At 36.5% G+C, this 19,566-nt stretch overlaps 2 protein-coding genes across 3 annotated transcripts; one reads left to right on the forward strand and one right to left on the reverse strand.

Annotated features, from left to right (window-relative positions):
• The first annotated feature begins 531 nt into the window (after positions 1–531).
• Positions 532–3,761, forward strand: LOC112529792 (NAC domain-containing protein 71-like). Its single transcript, XM_025141199.1, has 4 exons — positions 532–831; positions 1,134–1,411; positions 2,065–2,349; positions 3,287–3,761. The coding sequence occupies exons 1-4, from the start codon at positions 675–677 to the stop codon at positions 3,527–3,529; spliced, it is 963 nt and encodes a 320-aa protein (XP_024996967.1). The 5' UTR covers positions 532–674; the 3' UTR covers positions 3,530–3,761.
• Positions 3,762–4,880: 1,119 nt separating this feature from the next.
• LOC112529488 (MND1-interacting protein 1-like) lies at positions 4,881–17,709 on the reverse strand. 2 transcript variants are annotated; one of them, XM_025140793.1, is made up of 4 exons: positions 17,628–17,709; positions 15,879–17,519; positions 5,455–5,968; positions 4,881–5,266 (listed from the first exon to the last, which is right to left on the reverse strand). In XM_025140793.1, exons 1-3 carry the CDS (start codon positions 17,628–17,630, stop codon positions 5,471–5,473), a joined length of 2,142 nt encoding a protein of 713 aa, XP_024996561.1. In that variant the 5' UTR covers positions 17,631–17,709; the 3' UTR covers positions 4,881–5,266; positions 5,455–5,470. The 2 variants fall into 2 exon arrangements, with proteins under 2 accessions (XP_024996561.1, XP_024996560.1); XM_025140792.1 differs by lacking the exon at positions 4,881–5,266 and having other exon boundaries at positions 5,281–5,968.
• Positions 17,710–19,566: the final 1,857 nt, after the last annotated feature.

The raw sequence follows: 19,566 nt of genomic DNA on the forward strand, positions 1-19,566 counted from the left end.
GACAAAAATCTTGGATCCGCCACTGCGTACAATATGCAATAAAAGTTGTACGATGAAGCCAACGGCCACCATGAAAGGCTTTTTGGCGGGAATAACCGTTTAGGTGTGAACTTAAGGTGGTTTCATGGCTCCTTTTTGTGGAATTTTGTTTTAGCTTCACACATACCCCTTTCAACTTTCGGTGTTTTCTTTCTTTTTTTTCCTTTTTTATTTAAATATGGAATCAATCTTCGACTTTTTACCCCCAAAACCTGTATAAAACCCATCGCCATCGCCATTCTTACACCTCCCCTCTTCTCTCATCAACAACTTTTTAAGCTTTTTCCACTGTTTTTGCTTCTGGGTTTTTCAAGAAATCCAATCCAATCCAATCTCTTTGTATTTTGAATTTTGGGTGATAATAATTAAGTTTTGATTTATAAGTTTTAAGAATCCATTGGAGTTTTTGAAGAAGATGATCTTGTTGAACAACGGACGCATTCTATGGAACTTATTTGCAATTGTTGAGAACAAATTATGTGTTGAAAAAAGTTTTTACTTTTGGATTTTTCAAATTTTCAATAGATATAATATGGGTACTACTTAACCTATGATTTCGACGTTGTTGTTGAACTACTTATCGGTCTTATTTTGTTGTATAATTTCTGTGATTTTTGAGATAAAAAGTTTGAATTATGGGTGGAGCGTCATTGCCACCTGGGTTTCGGTTTCATCCAACTGATGAAGAATTGATCGGGTATTATCTTAAAAGGAAGGTTGAAGGTCTTAAAATTGAGCTTGAAGTGATTCCCGTTATCGAATTGTACAAGTTTGATCCATGGGAATTGCCGGGTGAGTTTTAATTTTTGAACTAAATTTGAAGCTTTTGAATGCATTCAAACTGTTTGTTTTTTTGCCTCAATGAAACCCACTTCAATTCTAGTTGATTTGATGGGTTTTTGAGCTTTACCAACCCTTTTTTCTTTTCTATAAAGACAATAATGGAAGATCATGACCCTTTTCAGATCATAAACTTGTTTGAGAATCCTTCTTTTTTAATCTTTAAAGCAACAATGTCAGTTCTTTAATCATAGTATACTTTTTTTTTTTTGGGTGATTCACCAGTTATGGTTTTTTGATTGGTGTAATTTCAGATAAATCTTTCCTTCCAAAGCGCGATATGGAGTGGTACTTCTTTGTCCCACGTGATCGGAAATACCCAAATGGATCACGCACGAATAGAGCTACAAACGCTGGTTATTGGAAAGCCACGGGAAAAGACCGAAAAGTGATGTGCCAATCTTCTTTGGCAGGGTATCGTAAGACGCTCGTTTTTTATCGTGGTCGAGCGCCTTTAGGTGATCGCACGGATTGGGTGATGCACGAGTATCGATTATGTGACGATGTTTCTGGAGGGACGCCAAGTTTTCAGGTAAAAATTTCAAGAAACTTACGTTTTTAATTATTTTAATTAACAATTTTATGTCGTTAAACACAACTCAGTTGATTCCATGGTGGTATACTTGCACAAATAAGTGGGGGTGTGAGTCTAGTTGCCACAGTGTGTGAGTTACAATTCCTTTGGAGATTGGGCTCCTTGTGGCACTGGCCAGTCACTTAGTGGGCCGAAAATGGTAAAGAATTGTAAGCTGCAGGGATCGAAAACCATAAACAATAAATCATTAATCATAATGATGAAAATAACAATGAATTACGAATCATAGGGACGAAAACTGCAATTTTTTGTACCACAGGGACAAAAATCACAATATTTGACAAACCACACGGAGAAAAAACGTAATTTACTCTTCTTTTAATTAACAATTTTATGCGACTTGGTTCTAAGGCGGTATACTTGCACAAATGAGCGAGGGTTTGAGCCTGGGCTACTGTAGTGAGTGAGTTACAATTCCTTTGGGGATTGGGCTCTTTGTGGGCATTGGGCTCTTAGCGGGCTACTCTGTACCAGATTTGACTCTCATATGATACCTTTGAGATGGGCCGGCTTGAGGGATTGGCGGCTACAAAAAACAATTTTAGTCAAAGTTTTGTAGTAACAAGTCTAATTACAACGTGATTTCGCAGGGACCGTTTGCTTTGTGCCGTGTGACGAAAAAGAACGAGTTGAAAACGAGCTATGTCACTCGTGAAACAAAAGCCAAAGAAGTTGGAAGTGGTTATAACGGAGATATTAACGAGTCGGTGGTTATTCGAACAAGTGTACGTATGGGTGAAGAGAGTAATTTATCAAGTCCTCTCACATCTTATGAGAAGACGTCTACGTTTTCTGACGAACCAACGTCATCAACAGGCCTCAACAATCCTTCGAGCTTTTGGGTCTCGCCCGATTTGATTCTCGATTCTTCGAAGGTATTGGTTATATATCTTATCATTCAATTCTTGAACAACCAACTACACTTTGGTACATTTACGAAATAATCCAGTCCCACGATGGTTAGACACAGACTATCAAACTTGTATATACATATATATATATACACACACACACACATAGGGGCTAGTTTAAATGAGAACCGTAAATATTTTAAGAACCTAAGAACCAACTATTTATTTATTATTTATGATGAATGTTGTGATAGAGAGTTATCATGAAAATTATTCATAATGATAATATATGATATTCATAATGAATAATATTGATGAATATTTAAGGTTATTTGTAAATAATAACATGAAATAGTGTGTTATGGTGTTCTCAAATAATATATAGTTGTCATTTTGAACCTATATATATACACTTGGGATCATGTGAGACCAAGGGTTTTTCGTGAGACCCATAAGACCAATTCTCAACATTTGGATTAAATCTACAACCGTCAGATCTGAACATTCATAAACGCCGCGAGACTTCTCAATAATCACAAAATTGCCACCGTGCAACTTTAGGCCGTTAGATCATGAACTTATAAAGTTGATCAATTAATATAAATTGGTCTTACGGGTTTCACGAAAACCCATTGGTCTCACGTGAACCCAACCCTATATATATATATATATATATATATGTGGGTGGGTGTGTATATAAACATCTCCTAAACTTTATAAGTGCTCTTTTAGAGAAAGATTTAAAGGCGTTCTGATATCTTCACATTGTATGAGAACTGGGGTCTCGCAACACATGTTGGAGTCCCACCTCAACTTAAAGCTAACCGTCGAACTTGTGTGTGTGTGTGTGTATATATATATATATATATATATATATATGCATATGTATATGTATATGTATGTATATAGGAGTATTCCCTCTATCTCGCAACATTCCAACATGATCTTCGTGACAATGCAGGAACAATCAAAAGTACCCGAAGGATCATTCGGGTGTTTCACACCAAACAAGATTCCAAATCCAACGAGTCCATGGCAACCATATCACCAATTCGAGATTTCACCAAGTTCATCGTACTCGAATTTTACAGAGGAAGTTGAACCCATTGATGATCTAAGTCGATTTGGCTACATGTCACCATATTCAGGAAACGAAAGCTTTACAAGAATCTTCGAAAACAAAGATTTTCCATACGAGTTCTAAAGAGGAATTTGAACCTCCAAAAACACACAAAAAAATGGATTTTACGACATTCCTAATACGTTTTAAAGTTGTTGGTTTGTACTTGTCGTTTGTTGGTTTATAGTAGAATACAAAAACAACCCTTGAGCGACGACCACTTTTATCGATCCTCGCTAGGAGTTGATGTAATTGTTGCTTGTATAAGTCTCTTCTTTCATGGAAGCCATCTACTGCGAAATATTATCTTTTTGCTTTAAAAGGCATTTCTCTTATTCTTACTTAGAGGCGTTTGTAGTGCGATATAATGCATGTTGAGCATGCAGTTTGAGCTTTTTGCAAAACTGCAAAAAACTGATGTTCAATCTATAATATGAGACAGTTTAAACTTGTAGAATTAAAGTGGACTAAGATCAGATCAGATCAAATATAATTACGAATAAAAKGGGAAACAGTACGAGAGTTTACAAATTTAATGGATGGTAACTGACAACCTAATAATCTAAATCAATTATGGATCTAATTTAAGAATCGGGTGTTGTTACAATCCTCAAAAGAATAATTGTATCAGTAGTAACTCCAATATCGACTTCCAAGAGATTATCACCCAAAAATGCCTCTACTGGCAAATACCGCTCCACTCAAGCCTTTGGAGGCCTACCGCTAAGGAAACCTGATATACATGTCATGTATATGGTTTTGTAAGAGTATATGAAGAACTCACAATAACAGGTTTTGGCGGAAACCTAGAAAATCAAGGATACCCTAGAAAACTGAGAATAGCTTGGATGTTTGGTTCCACCCTCGAAGTTTCCTTCCAAACTCCTTGCTAACCCCAAACACAAGTCCGGGTGGCTGTAAAGGCGGCTTAGGTCGTGTGGCCCCTAAGTCGCCCGGCCCCTGAACTTGGTCACAATGCCTTCCATTCGGCCTCCTTTGGTCGCCCGTCCTACAATCGGCAGCACATGCTGCTTGTTTTCAGCCCAAGACCGAGCGCCTTAAAATAGAATTCAATTCCAAATATTACCAAACCCAGCAAACCAAACAGGCCCTTAAAAGTACCAGATACGGGGATTCTAAAAGATCAGTAGTTTACACCGAAGAAAATCTTAAACAATCCCATGTATTTTGTGCAATAAAAGGGTTTCCACTACCCTTCAAAGCATCTTCATTGTACCAGCCCCACTGCCCCACAATCATCATGAAGGATAACGATGTACCAGTCTCTGTAGTTTAGAAATTACGATTTTCGTCCCTATAATTTATAACTTACTGTTATTTCCATCCCTTAGCCAAACTCCTTTCAAGTACAAAGGACTAAAAAAGCAAAGAATTGTAAACCACAAGGACAACAACAACAAATTACAAATTCTAAGAACGAAAACAACAATAAATTACAAATCATAGACACGAAAATATAATTTTTTACAAACCACATTTTTAACACCAAACAACCTATCTATAAATAGCAGTTATGCCGCTACTTTTTTCCGTTCAAAATGCGGTCATTTAGCAGTCAATGTGCCACTAATCACATAACCGCTAGCAAAGACTTTCTCCTTAGGCGCATGCGAACCGGTCTCAGGCCAAGCCTGACCTTGAATTTTCGTAAAAAGCATAATCGATCCTGGACCGTCGGTCCATAACCAGTCCTTACGGTTCCTGGTCCCGAACGGTCCGGGGGCCAAGCCGAGCACATTTTCGCCATAGGTGGGGTCAACAACCCTCATGTATTTTTCCCAACATATAAAAATGAAAACACTTGCAACACAACATTAAGAAAACCCTAAGTTAGTTTTTTTACTTTTAGGGCCCTGAAAAAAAAACTTCACAAGTTTTTGGAGCATAGTTTCCACATTATTTATGCACACAGTCTATCATGCTGCATGAAAAACATCTATTGTATGTAGTTCATAAGTTCAAAAACAACAACTTTACCAGATTCATACCTGTAACGATCAGCGATTAAGAACTCGCGCCAAAAACACGAATCCTCTGCTCAATCGGGACCCGGCAAGTCGGGCATTTCGCCTTCCCTTTCTTCCCATACGCATCGTTGCAACTCACACAAAGAACTTGATGGGCACACGGCAAGAAAACAACCGAAACTTCATCTTTTAAGCAAAGTATGCAAGCACGATCAATCCCGTCATCAGAGTCGTCCAATTCATGAAGCATTCTTGCGATAGTTTCACCACCGTGAGGGTGGGACACGTACGGACTCACAGGTGTTGGGAGGTAGGTTGAGTACTGATCTGGGTCGGTGGAGGTTTTGATGCGTGCCAGTTCCTGTTCGAGTCTTTGGAGGTCGTCTTTGTAACGTTGGAAGTCCAGCTCGATGTTTGAGCGAAGAGCCTCGTGTCGTCTCTTGATGTTTGCTTCGGCTGCTTCTTTCAGACGCCTTTCTTCTTCAACTTGTGTAAGGGCAAGGTCTCTAGCTTTCTGCTCCCGCCTCAATCCTGCCTGTTTGAAGAAATTAAGATAAAAAAATGCATCAAGATTTGTAAATCACCATAAATGTGACGGTGGACCGCTTTACGATCCAAGAAATTTAAAACCAAACCAAACGAGCCCAGTATAACCCACCTGGTGGGTGGGGTTTGAGGAGAGGGTAAGATGTATGCAGACCTTACGTCTACCTCAAAAAGTAGAGTGGATGTTTTCATAAGACCTCGGCTTGTGAAAAGTGCGCAAAAGTGAGAAATGGGTATATGCTTAAATTTAGAAAAAATGGATATAAGTAAGCAATAGGCACCATAAAATTTAACTACCAACTAAGGGTCTGTTTGTTAGCAGCTTAACGAGCTTAATGGGACTCACAGCTTATTCAATCAGCTATATATGACTGTTTGGTAGTGACTCAATGATATAGAAAGTGGCTTTTCAATAAGCTTCTACGGGGGAGCTTTATGCAAAAAGCCAAGTTTTTTCCAAACCTGCCCCTCCCAGTTAAAAAACATGCTCCTTCCGTCTATGAAAAACCCTCCCAAACAAAAATCTTCCCAATCTATACAGTAGATTAATCCACACAGACAACTTCATCCATACAAAGACTTGATAGAAAACCAACCACACAGCCCCTAAGCATCCTCATTTCTGCAACTCCCGTCTTCCTCCCATGGGACCTTCTCACACAATACCCTCGTGGCAACTCTCCATTTTAGTCGCACTGTCTTTATGCAATATATGAGTTATGTCATCCTCGACCACCCCCCCTTTCTGAAAAATGGAACCTAGAACTATCCTTTTGGGGTACCCTTTGACCCCCAAAGGTTGACTTCCATCCCCTCGTCTATTCACTCCAAACTGAAATTGCACCATAAGTATTTGGTCTTAGAGTGGACAATGCATACGCTCACCAGAGCCGCCAACAGTCTCTTGCAATCCAAGTAATTTGTAACAGAAAAATGATCAAGATGTAGAAACAATGCACAAGAAAAGGTAAGAACTTGATAGAAAATACTCGAGTATTCACAAGATCCAAAAGGGTACTCCATTTTTTTATATTCTCCTTTTCCTAGAACAAGAAAATAAAGAAAAACTTCCCATTTCTAAAGATATAACATAATGGGTTCCACTGTCCAAGGTATTAAAAGAGAAAAAAATATATATGCTAGTGGGATGAATATAGAAGTCATAGGGAAGTATCAGAAATTAGTAACGATAGATACTAGTAGGATCAACAAGTCAAAAATTGGAGATATTAACCACGACCAGAAGCATGTCATCGTGAGATACCATCTTCAGAAATCACAAGCTGAATCAAGGAATATGGTCACAGAGACTACCGAAATCAAGAGACAAGTGGCAAATCAGGACCTTATTGCAATAGTGGATGGGCAAACTGAAACTGTCATGATTCAGAAACTTTACGCGAATTGGATGCTATTAGGGTCATGAATCAGAAAACCTTGATGCAAATCAGAGAGAATCTCAAAAGTCAGTTGCAATTTGGGGCTCTTGGGGCGGCGACTAGGGTTTTGATGATGATGGCAACTAGGGTTTCAGAACAAATGAGGCGGAAAATCTATTTCATTATTATGCAAAAAATGATTTAAATATATAACACCACGACAAAAAGGAAAACATTAAAAACCTACCAAGATAAGTACTCTAACCAAACTAGGATTAGGACTCATTTAACACTACCCAACTATCTTCATGTGTTGTCTTAGCAGTAGGATGATGTGCATCCATAACGGAGGTCCCTGGTTCACATCAGGGAACCGCCACTTCCTGCTGACTCGCAGTGATTTACATCTCAGGTGATGGCGGTAAGACCTGTGCGGTGGGGGCTACAGAGGGTGGCGACTACCCTTTCTTAACCGCTACCAAACTAGTCCTTGTGTATTAATTGTTAAAAGTTGCTATATTTGTGTGCCTTACGCCTCCTCTTTACTTCCATCTATTGCATAGGACTTGTTTCCATTTTTACCATGTGTGGCTAACAGAAGCATTGTCATTCGACTTCGGTGTATCTATGTCAAAATTTTAGTAAGTTCAAAGAAATACGCATCATACATTACTTCTCTAATAAATTAACCACCAATAAGATCAAATGAAAATATAAACTTGGGCATAAATTATGTCCAAGAGTGTCATTTACAACTAAAAATGTCTGAGTTGTTTCTGAAATATAAAGACTACCCTCTCTGCTTTATCTTGATTGTAAATCTATTTAACTTCAAAAATAATAAAAAAATTCTATAATTTTGTTTAGTTATAAAAATAATGCTGATACGATCACAGGTTATTGTTATTCTGCAAGATCAGTGTTGTTAGCTTTCCAAGTTTTGGTTTTAGAATTGTAGAATTACTGATTAATGATCTACAGTTCTACTTTACGACATTAATAGTCAAAACCCTTCACTGTTTACTGTTATGAACATGGAAACATACTAGAACTTATGAAAGAAGTGTGGCATAATCAGTATAAAGATATGGCATTTGAAATAAAAACTTCCTAGGAAAAAAGGATGAACTGTTCTATGCTCTAAAGAAGCGATCTCTCTCAAATGGGTATCATTCGAAATCATCTATAAAAACTTAATTTGTATAACGAACACCATAAAAGAGATGAAAATGAAACCCAAAAATATAAAGTCTATTTGCAAAGTATCCATTATTTGCATGGATTGCCCACAAATTACTTGTTAAACTAGGAAACTGTTATAAAAAGCATGTTTAAGTGCTTGTGTAGGTGTGGGACGACTCTGAGGGCCTGTTTGGAGCACCTTAATGAACTTAATGGGACTTGGAGCTTATTTCGGTCAGTTATATATGTTTGTTTGGTAGTGGCTCAATGAAATAGGAAGTATCTTATTCAGTAAGCTTCTAGGGGGAGCTTTATGCAGAACGCCAAGTTTTTTTTTCCAAACCTGCCCCTCCCAATTAAAAAAACACGCTCATTTCGTCTTTGAAAAATCCCTTCCCAAAGAGTAGGTGACTAGGTGCTAGTACACCACATAAACTAAAAACACAAGGGAAACTAGAGGGATGATCTCAAACATAAATTTATAAAATGTATCTCAGGTCTTCTTTATTAGTATGTTCTTTTATGGAGATATCTAACCAAACGAGCCCAGTATATCCCACCCAAAGGTGGGGTGGGGGTAAGATGTATAGAGACCCGACCTCTACCCAAAGAGTAAAGCAATTGTTTCCTTGAAGACCCCGGCTAGTGAAAAGTGGGGAAAGAGAAAAAGGCGGATAAGATAAAGTTGAAAAGCTAATTCAGAGTAAGTAATAACATAAAAATAGAAGCCAGTACAAGAAAAACACAACCAAGTTAAAGAAGCTACACACCCTTAGTCTAACTTAGAGATCTAATAACCTAAATAACCACTCACTAATCCTATCCCCACCTTCTACCCAAGGTTTTAAAAGGCGGAACCGAGACGAGGCGTTTTCCCTCAAAGAAGCAACTGTAAGCCTCGAGGCGGCCCGATGCGGGAATACGTATATACACCAAAAGATGCATATATACTACACAAATATTACACATTTGTGTGTGTATATATTATATATAATACTAAATTACTAAGAGGCGTTGGTTCAATGGTTCTTGACAGAGGAAAGAGTGAAACTATGAGATAGATTGAGAGGGTGTGGAAAAATGGTTGCTTGGAGGAAGAGGAAGGGTCAAACCACATTTTTTTATTAAGAAGAGAAAGTACTAGTTTTTCGGGTTTTAAAATATTAAAATTACACATTGGGGCCATTGGGCTATGACTTTTAGTTCTTTAAAATAGAAAAAGACTCTTATACTATAAAGAGAAGTCCTTTTACTACCATAAAGCTTATAAAGAGTCGAAAAACACAGTACCAAAGCAGATCACTGAGGCGTACGCCTTGACACAGCCTCATGCCTTACTCCTCACCAAACCGCCTCACTGGACCAAGACATAAACCTCGTCCGGGGTCCACGAGACATTGCCTCAGGTGCGGTTTTTGGCCGCCTCACCTTGAGGCGTGCCTTGAGGCATAAGTCTCGAACGACTTTTAAAACCATGCATCTACCTCTCCAGCTCCCCAGTTTGCTACCATTGCCCTGCATCTTAGATTTCATGTGCTTGGAAATGACTAAAGCATCATGCCCAACCTCAATTGTTCATCCCATGTCCTCCTCAGCCTACCCCTCCTCCTCGCCCTCTCGACCGCGACACACTCTATTATCCTCCTCATTGGAGCCGTCATTTGTCTCCTATGATCCTGAGCAAACCACCGCAATCTTCCTTCCTCTAACTTATCTATGCCCAACACGAAGACCTTGTCCGGTGTCTTAGTCAAACATGATTCTACCACAAGCCCATCTAAGCAACCTCAATTTTGCCACTTCTGTTTTCTTCTCATGGACCTTCTTTATCTCCCAACATTCCGAACAATACAACATAGCTAGTCTAATAACTAGCTTGTTAGAGGGACCCATTTAACACATAGCACCCCATGATAGCTTTACACCTTAGCCAAGATATCCTCGACCTCGACCTCAACCTCCCCCCCCCCACACCCCAACCCCATCTATTGAATCAAGGAACCAAGATACTTGAAGCTACCCTTTTGGGATACACTATGCCCGCCCAATGTTGATTTCCACCCCTAGTCGATACATTCCTCACTGAAATTGCATCATAAGTATACGGTTTTAGAAAGGCTAATGCATAGTATATGAATCAATTATGATTAATTGTTTTTTCAATGTTTTTTTGAAATTTTTACTTATGACGTATTTATGGTAATAATAAGAAGTTGATGTAAAGAAGTGGTTTATAATAGGACACATCTGATTGTTATACCTTATCATGCCTCGTTGACTTCAACCAATTAGTCTCCATTACAAGGTAGGGCGGGTGACAAAAGGCATAAATGAGTTCATGCGACAACATCCCTATGAAAAAGGAAATTTTCTCAAAGGGTTTTCTTAGGGGCTCAAGATATTGAAAGGATAGGGTCGATTTCCTATGTCTACTTATTCATTATCTAAAGTTACTTGTTGTTCACTACACCAAACACACAAGCTTTCAACAATTCAATTTTTTGGTGGCTTAGCATAGCAATGGGAAATTGATCCACTAAGTAACCTATTATTACACTTTGATATATTAAATCATTGGTTAAACAATGTGGTGGGAAGAGTAGTAAACCATATAATATTAATAAACCAAGATTACAAATTAATATCATATGTGTATATAGATAATCTAAGTTCCGTTATAGAGTTAATCGCCATTAGTTAGTTTCGTGGAGTCACATTTTGTCGTTAGCTTAAAGATATTGCCACATTTACAACATCAAGTACAACAATAAATGGAGGATTTCAAGTAAATTTTATGCAGATTCTTTTACCTTTTTAGTTGTATGCCTACTAACCTAAACTTCCACACGATATATATATATATATATATATATATATAATATTAAGATGTAAACATTGTTATTGAACTTTTAGATGGTAAAGCCTTGTATTCATGGAAATATTTGTTTCATTTCATTATTCCCTTATCGTCATAAACCCTAGGAACCTAGGTGCCTCTAACCCTTCTTGTGTCCCTATATATAGCCATATAGGGAGCTTTTCAAAGGTGCATGAACACATGCACCCCCATATAATAAATATCCCGTAATCCTTGACCATAAACACAACATATGGGAGGGGGAACATTGGTTATTTTTATAAACTAAGTCCACAAAAATCTTTTAATGTAACTTTAATCTTATGGATGCAATCGTACAAGGTGGCTAGAGACACAAAATTCTTTCCCGTTGATGGTAATATGAGCACAAATACAAACTCACATTTAGCTTGCTTGCTTGTTTCTTTTAGTTTTGTTTTGCATGTTGGGGCCTTCACAAAAACAGACTCTCTACATAGAGGCAAGGTTTGCATGCATCCTACCCCCAACCCTACCTTTGCCTTGAGATTTATTGGGTTAGTTTAGTTCAAGGTTTTAAAAAAAGGAATAGGGCCTGAAGGCCTTAGGCAGGGCGTAAGCCTAAAGGCCGTCCTAGGCATAGGCCCCTAGACAAAAAAAAATCCATTAAAAATAGATATAATATACTAACAAAAAAACAATATACATACACCATATATATATATATATAGGGTTGGGTTCACGTGAGACCAGGTTGTTTTCGTGAGACCACATTTTTACACTTGAAACTTCACAGCAAAAACATTGTGAAGGTTTAAAAAAATCGAACCTTCACAGCAAAAACATTGTGAAGGTTACCTTCACAGCATTTTGCTGTGAAGTTTCAAGTGTAAAAAGTTGGTCTCACGGGTCTCACGAAAACAGGCTAGTCTCACGTGATCCCAAATCTATATATATATATATATATATATATAAACATATAGAATTCATTAAATATATATAAGCAGAGAATTGAAACCATGAGATTGAAAACCATGGTTTGGTTTGGTTTGGTTTGGTTTGGTAATACAGGGACTCCAAGTAAAAGTGAAAGCACAAAATAACACAAATTCAACTAACCATTTGACATGCAACCATATTCCCACACCAATATCCTTTCAACATAGTATAAACCCATATTCTATATGTATCTTTGATATGAATTCAACGTAGATGTGTTATCAAATCACTTTGGTTAACTTGTTATAAATTTAAAAGTAATCATCAATATTGTTAACATAAAGAAAAGTTCGTTCCATCATCATTTGAGAATTGAAAGGTGGGACTTCCTTTTTGGAAAAAAAAACATATGTCAATGTTTTGAAAGGGAAGGAGTATCTAACACCATTTTAAGCAAACTCTTTTCTATATGGACACAAAATGAGAACAATTACTTTTACCTAAGATATTGTATAAACTCTTTCAATGTAAGAATGTTTGCGGAGAGAGAGCCTACTAGCCTAGATAACTACTACATTTACCCAGGTATGAACTTCAACTATTTTTGGGAATGCTTGTTGCCCTCAATTTCTTTCCGCTGTCATATATAAGATGTAATTCTACCATTGGTTTATCTCATTCAAACCATCATAGATTTTTTTAATTATTGATTTAGCAACATTTGATGTATTTGACAACCTCATACTTGTACCATTTGTGTTATCTTATATTTTGTAGCTCGTTCAACAAGCTTAACCTTATTAGTCATTTTGATTTCCGCTAATTCTTGATCTACTAAAATTTGCTAAAATTGGAAAACCGTGTAATTTTACCTTTTCTAGCTTGTTGAACTTGCATAAACCCCTAGTAGAGTTGTGGCATGTGCTTTTTGCACAATTTTGTAGTATGTAGTTAGATATTATGCTATAACCACCTACGATTATACCATAGATGCATCCACATGGCACCAATGACTTGAAACCACGTATAAAGGTCCAATCAATCTACATCTCCTTCATATCATTAATGCAGAGTTTGGCACTATGTGATTATCTATAAATGCGTAGGGTTGGCCCAAGCATGTTAGATTTGTTCGGTTAGTGGATGATGACACATTCCCCAGCATCGCATCTTACTTCAATTGTGTTGTGCATATGGATATGCAGCTCAACGTATATAATTGTTTTACTCTTATTTGTTGTCTATGTGACATTGGTATGCATCTATCTTTGCGACGTGTTTGGAGATTGGTAAGAAATAACCATAGCTTCTTTTGACTTAGGCTTCAAATGTATCTACAATTTCTCTTTGGGGTTTGCTGTTCCATTTTGTTCATGTAACTATGTCAATCTCATACTTGTTTATATCACTATGGTTTTGAGGGTCTTGCTTCTTAGCAAGGCAAACCTTTAAGTTGAGTATCAAACGTTTTAGAGTTTGATGACGATGTCATGGGATATTCAAAATGGAGTAATGATGGAATCCCGAAAGGTATACTCAAACCAACGAGAAGGAAGACAAACAAATTGGAAAAAGCAACATTGATGGTTATAAACTGATAGTAGAAAGAACATGAGGAGGTTTTGAACTAATTCAAGCCATTTATTAGTTGCTTCAAGATGTTTTCATCCACCCGAATTAAAAAAAGCTTTCTTCATCGTTCTTCAAGCAATGAAATGACCAATACACAAAGAGATTCCCCAAGAACTTGCCCTAAAGCTAAATTTACTAATCAAATGTCAATGTAGATAGGTCATAGGACTTCTATACAAGTCCTTCCGCACCATCTTTGGTTGTGAATTGAATGAATACAAGGATGGATAAAAAAAATGAACCTAAAGAGCAATTTAGGATAAAGGAACGGAAAAACTTTGTGGTTGCATTTATGCATTGCTCAAACTTGTGACGCCTCCTACATTATCATATCGACAATCACACACTATTATTACCCATATGATACTTGGCCCACATGTGATCTCCATCAACCGTCGTAATCACCATAGCATCAATTTAGATTTTGGGATTCAAGTTATAACTAAAACATCTTACGTGGCGTTTGGTTTGCAAAATGTTTTTTGAAGGAATTGAATTTGTCAAAGGAATTGGAATTTGAAGCAATGGAATGAAATTTGACGATGTTTGACCACATGTTTGGTTGACATGATTAGAATGGAATTTAACCGGGTGTGACCAACACGTGTGGTTGATAGGAACTGGAACGGAATCTTTTGAAGGAGTTGGACAACGTCTAATTAGTTTGCAGAACGTAGCTTTGAAGTTGGAATGGAATAATGATAAATTTCAATGAATGCATTCCCTATCGATGATCTTGAATCGGATCAATATCATGACATTTTCTCATATAAAATGGCATTAACCTCCCCATTGCGTATTGGTACTTATCCAATATAGAATAATCTGCTTCTCTTTGTTCTTACGAACAAAATTGTTGCATAAATGGTTCGTAGAGGGGAGGTCGAACAAGGTATATGGAATTGAATGGCGATAAATTATGACCAAAATACCATTTTTTTTAAATATTTTCGTTAAATTACCATTTAATGTGTACAATTATGTACATTACCATTTATTAAGAATTGGATATCTTGTGTTTTATGATGTAACGAACAAGAGATTATGTAAGTAACAACATAGAAATAGTAAGATATAAAGGAGATTATGCAATTATTGTGACAACAGATCATGGTTGAATTACTAAAATCACTCTGGCCTAGATGTTCTCAAAATTTGCTCCCCATCCCTATGATTCACAGATGAGCTATCGACTGAGATTCCATTGTTAACAATAATAAATTGATTAACAGCCTTCACAAACTTAAGGTAGAGATCAGCAAGAGCAGAACCAAGAAGCAGAAGAGAAGTAGAGACCAGCGATGAGACTGAAGGTAGAGACCAGCAGAGACCATGGATTGCAGGAAGAGACCCTTCAATTGATTAGGTTTATGAGGGTAGCATTGTCTTTTGGAATAGATTGCAAGGAATGGATTTGAATTGTTCTGCCAAACCCAAGGATTGAACAAATCACCCCACCTGGTGGAGTTCAAAAAAATTTATAAGGATTCCTATTCCTTTCAAAAATAAACCAAAGGAAAGGAACTGAATATTCCAATTCCATGGACCAAACAGCACGTTAGTTCATTTGTCTCTATTGTGGCAAGTCTTTATCTACTATTTACATATAAAAAAGCCAATTGGGAAAGACATGATCGACTTCATCCATGTGCTGCCCAACTTGGGCATAGACTCAAGCATCTCCTCAACTCCATACACTCTTGAAACTATGAAAAACTGTGTAAAAAGAATGACAAAGAAAGCAAGAGTATAAAAAATAGGACATAGATATCAATAGTAGGTGATCACAACATCATCAATGTGATATACTCAGCACCTGTGATGACATATCTTAAGAACAAAAAAAATCAAAATAAGAAAGTAGAAGAAGGATTAAAATAATTTATTAACATATTATATCCAATAATATTAACCAAATAAACAGACCATACCTCGGCAGTCTTCTTAGCTGCTTCCGCTTGGAGCAATTCTTCTTGAAACTCTATGATCTTCTGTTTCTCAGCTGTAAGATCCTCTTGCAGTTTGGCCCGCTGTTTCTCCCATGCCAAGAGCCTCTTCAGATACTTCTTCTCCCTCCTCGCAACTTCCAAACACATAGTCACAGACTCCGATGCACTCAACTTTGAGGCCTCCATCTCTGCTCTGATCTCAGCATTCTCTACTTCTAGACGTCTAACAGCTAAATTTGCACGGTCCACTTGGCCACTCGCTTTCCTCAAAGCATTCTCCATCTCTGAAAGCCTCTTCATGGTGGGGTCCTCAGTAGCTGGCTTTCCCTGCTTAAGTCGTTGATTGTCCTCCTTTTCCATCCTCAACATCTTCAACTCGGTGAGATCATGACAGAGCTTTCTTGCTGCTTGCATCGCCTTCTGATGGGCCCAATCCTTCCTTTCCTTTACTAGTTTTTCAAGTTCCTTAATTTCACGTATTACACCCAAAAGCATATCGTCTGTTTTAGCCTCATCTATGATTTGTCCATTTTCTTCAAGACTCAGCTCACAGAATTTCTTCCACATCAAGTTAGCCTTTTCTTTATTCCTCACCCCCTGGGTTCCCAAATTTTCCTCTGCAGGAGGACAAGCTTCACTTCCTGTGTCAACTGCACTTGATGAATCTCCACTGGACAAAGAGTTTGAACCAGCTTCTGATTCCACTTGTTTCCTTTTCTGATTTGCTCTGTATTCCTTGGCAAACAGAGCTACATTAGTTTTCAAAATCATATTCATGGTAGGAGTGAGCACTGGCCATTTTGGATATGCAATTTTGGTTCGCAAAGTCTCTTCCAACTCAGCAGGAGAAAGAGGTCGATTTACTGGGAATTCAGATGTACCTCTATTCCCAAAGCCCCAACCGCCATGAAACTTGCACGAATCCGGAGTCACCCCAATTGAATCATCTTTAACCTTCTCCATGTCGTTCACGACAGGACTACTTATCTCACTGTTACTAATACCATCAACATTAGGTTTTGGATCAACAGGGACTTCCATCGTGCTGGCACGACCAACATGAAGATCAGCCATGAGCAAACACCACATTGCATCCCCTCTACTCAAACTTGGCCTCACCCGTCTCAGCAAACACACCAGACAAGCCATTGAAAAATCTCTCAACTGCGTTAAATTAGAGAAAACCTGCTTGGACTCATCTAAATTACCCCCAATGTCACTAGCCTGACTATTCAAATAACCCATGGTATTATTCATAACGTTAGTCAATGCATCATGGTTACCGTAACAATGCCCATTCCTCAGTATAGCTTTTAAAGCAACATCCTCGTCATAACCCAATCCAACAAACTTTGCAATAGCCTCATTATACAATGACTCCAACTTGTTCATCAAAAGCTCTTCTAATTTCTCTTCCGTACAATATCCCCAATCACTACCACCAGGATTAGGGTTTGAATCAGGGTTCTCCGCTGGTTCATTAAACCCCAATTGTAAACCCTCCGGATTCGAACTAGAATCGCTATCTAAAGATTTTTCCGTTACATCGGAATCAGGATTCGTAGGCCGAGGCCTCCGATCGGAACGAACAAGATTTTCTCGAACAGTAGTACCCATTAAATCCTACAAAAATGACATTCAAATTTTGATACAAAGATTTCATTTTTAATCAACAAGATCATACAATTCATGCAATCAGAATATAGAAAAGATCAAATTGAGCAAGCTTACCATTGAATTTCGACGATCGATCACTGATGGTTCTAGAATTCAAAGAAGAGAGCATGCACAATGCTACGAAACGGACACAATTGAGAAGCATGAAATGGGGGCGTTTTTTATTGCAGGTGGCGAAGGGTGAATTCTTTTTCCAGAGCAATAGTTTACTTAATTCAGAACATCATTGTTTTAATAACTTGTAATGCATGCAGTAAAACATGTACGTTTATTGGATTTAGTGAATTTGACTCTGGAGGAAACAAAAGCCCAATAAAGCCTATCATATTTATGGGCCTTGAAAACAGAAAATGAGCCCTGTAGCTCACTAACCCACTTAATTATTTTTAGTTTTAGTACAAATTTTTAAGTAAATTACACTTTTGGTCCCTGTATTGTGGTTGTCGTTTATTATCGACTCTCGTTCTGATTTAAATTAATTACAGTTTTGATCGTTGTTATTGTCGTTATGTTTCATATTGTATTAGGCGAACGATCATGTAAGAAATGAAGTTATGATGAGAATCATAAGAAAATATATGAACCATTGATCTCTTTTAATCTCATGCACCCATGAATTGCTCTTTAAAAGATAATTGATCTGGTATATCTTGATGTACCTGATTAGTATTGACATTCAATTAAGATTGATCCAGTAATGGATACCTCTTCTTATGCTTCTCATAATAATTTCTCTTCTTACCGAAACCTAATCCTATTACATTATATATATATATAACATTATCATATTATATTATATTTTTTCCAAACGATTATTATATTACTATATTATATTTAATATTGATATTAATTTATTATTATTTTTTCTGAAACGATTATTATATTATATTTAATATTATTATATTATATTATGCAATATAATATTTAATATTATTATATCTATACTATATTATAAAATATTTAACAAAAAAATTTAAAAACTATTTTTTATACTTGAAATACTGTTTATTGATTCATATTATTTAAAATTCAAGATTACAAATAAACTGTACATAAATACAATTTGTTAAAGCTTCGTGTTTGAATTCATGTAACTAACTGTAAATAAACATAAGTAAATACAAGATAAAAATTTTATTTTAAATATAAAAAATCTAAAATATAATTAAAATAATTATTGAATTATAACATAATAATTAATTATTATCTTTATAAAAAATTATATTATTAAATTAAAATAAATTACTTCGTTATTAAATCCAAATTAAATTATAATAAAAAAACTGAATTAAAAAAATTACACAAAAAACATGAACTTTTAAATAGTTAATTACTACTAATATTGATATAGTGATGTGTGTCCGAAATTCACTGATCAATTCTTCATATCTTCATAATCATGATGGCAGATTCATATATTGCATTCAAGAACACTTAAGAACATTGAGAGAGAAAGTCAAACATATAAGCTCTGGTCAAACTCTCAATTATGAATGTAATCTTACAATTAAGCTCTTCTTTCCATCTAATTACAAAGATTAGCTACCTATTTATATGGTCAAACCTACTTAACAAAGTCAAAGTCAAACCACTAAAGAAAAGTCAAACACGCTGACTTTTTACAATTAGACTATTTATAAACTTTCAAGACGAATACAATTAATACTGATTTCTCAGTCCTAACAAGTGATTTTCGAAATTTTATGATATCTTCAAATTTGTATTTTATTCAAAAATAAAAACATTATCTTTTTTCTGAAAACCACATAAAAACCGTATTATAACATCTCCAAAGAAGGAATAAAATGAAATATTAAAATCAAGATATATCTCGTTGTATTGTACGAACACTTTTCTAGTTATACTTAATAGGAAAAATTGCACCAAAATGGAACCAACTTTCACCTTATTTCTATTTTGGGGAACCAACTTTCAAAATCGTCATTTTGGGGAACCAACTTTCACTTGATTTTTATTTTGGGGAACCAACTTT

Source organism: Cynara cardunculus (genome assembly GCF_001531365.2).
Source record: "Cynara cardunculus var. scolymus isolate 2C chromosome LG 16, CcrdV1, whole genome shotgun sequence".
Classification (NCBI taxonomy): Eukaryota; Viridiplantae; Streptophyta; class Magnoliopsida; order Asterales; family Asteraceae; genus Cynara; species Cynara cardunculus.

Bases quoted from the DNA above. Each gene is read 5' to 3' on its own strand.
- LOC112529792 (XM_025141199.1), top strand. From the start codon at position 675: ATGGGTGGAGCGTCATTGCCACCTGGGTTTCGGTTTCATCCAACTGAT. The intron at 1,412-2,064 runs GTAAAAATTTCA...GTGATTTCGCAG, and splicing joins GAGGGACGCCAAGTTTTCAG to GGACCGTTTGCTTTGTGCCG. The intron at 2,350-3,286 runs GTATTGGTTATA...GTGACAATGCAG, and splicing joins TGATTCTCGATTCTTCGAAG to GAACAATCAAAAGTACCCGA.
- LOC112529488 (XM_025140793.1), bottom strand. The intron at 5,969-15,878 runs GTATGGTCTGTT...TTCTTCAAACAG, and splicing joins CAGCTAAGAAGACTGCCGAG to GCAGGATTGAGGCGGGAGCA.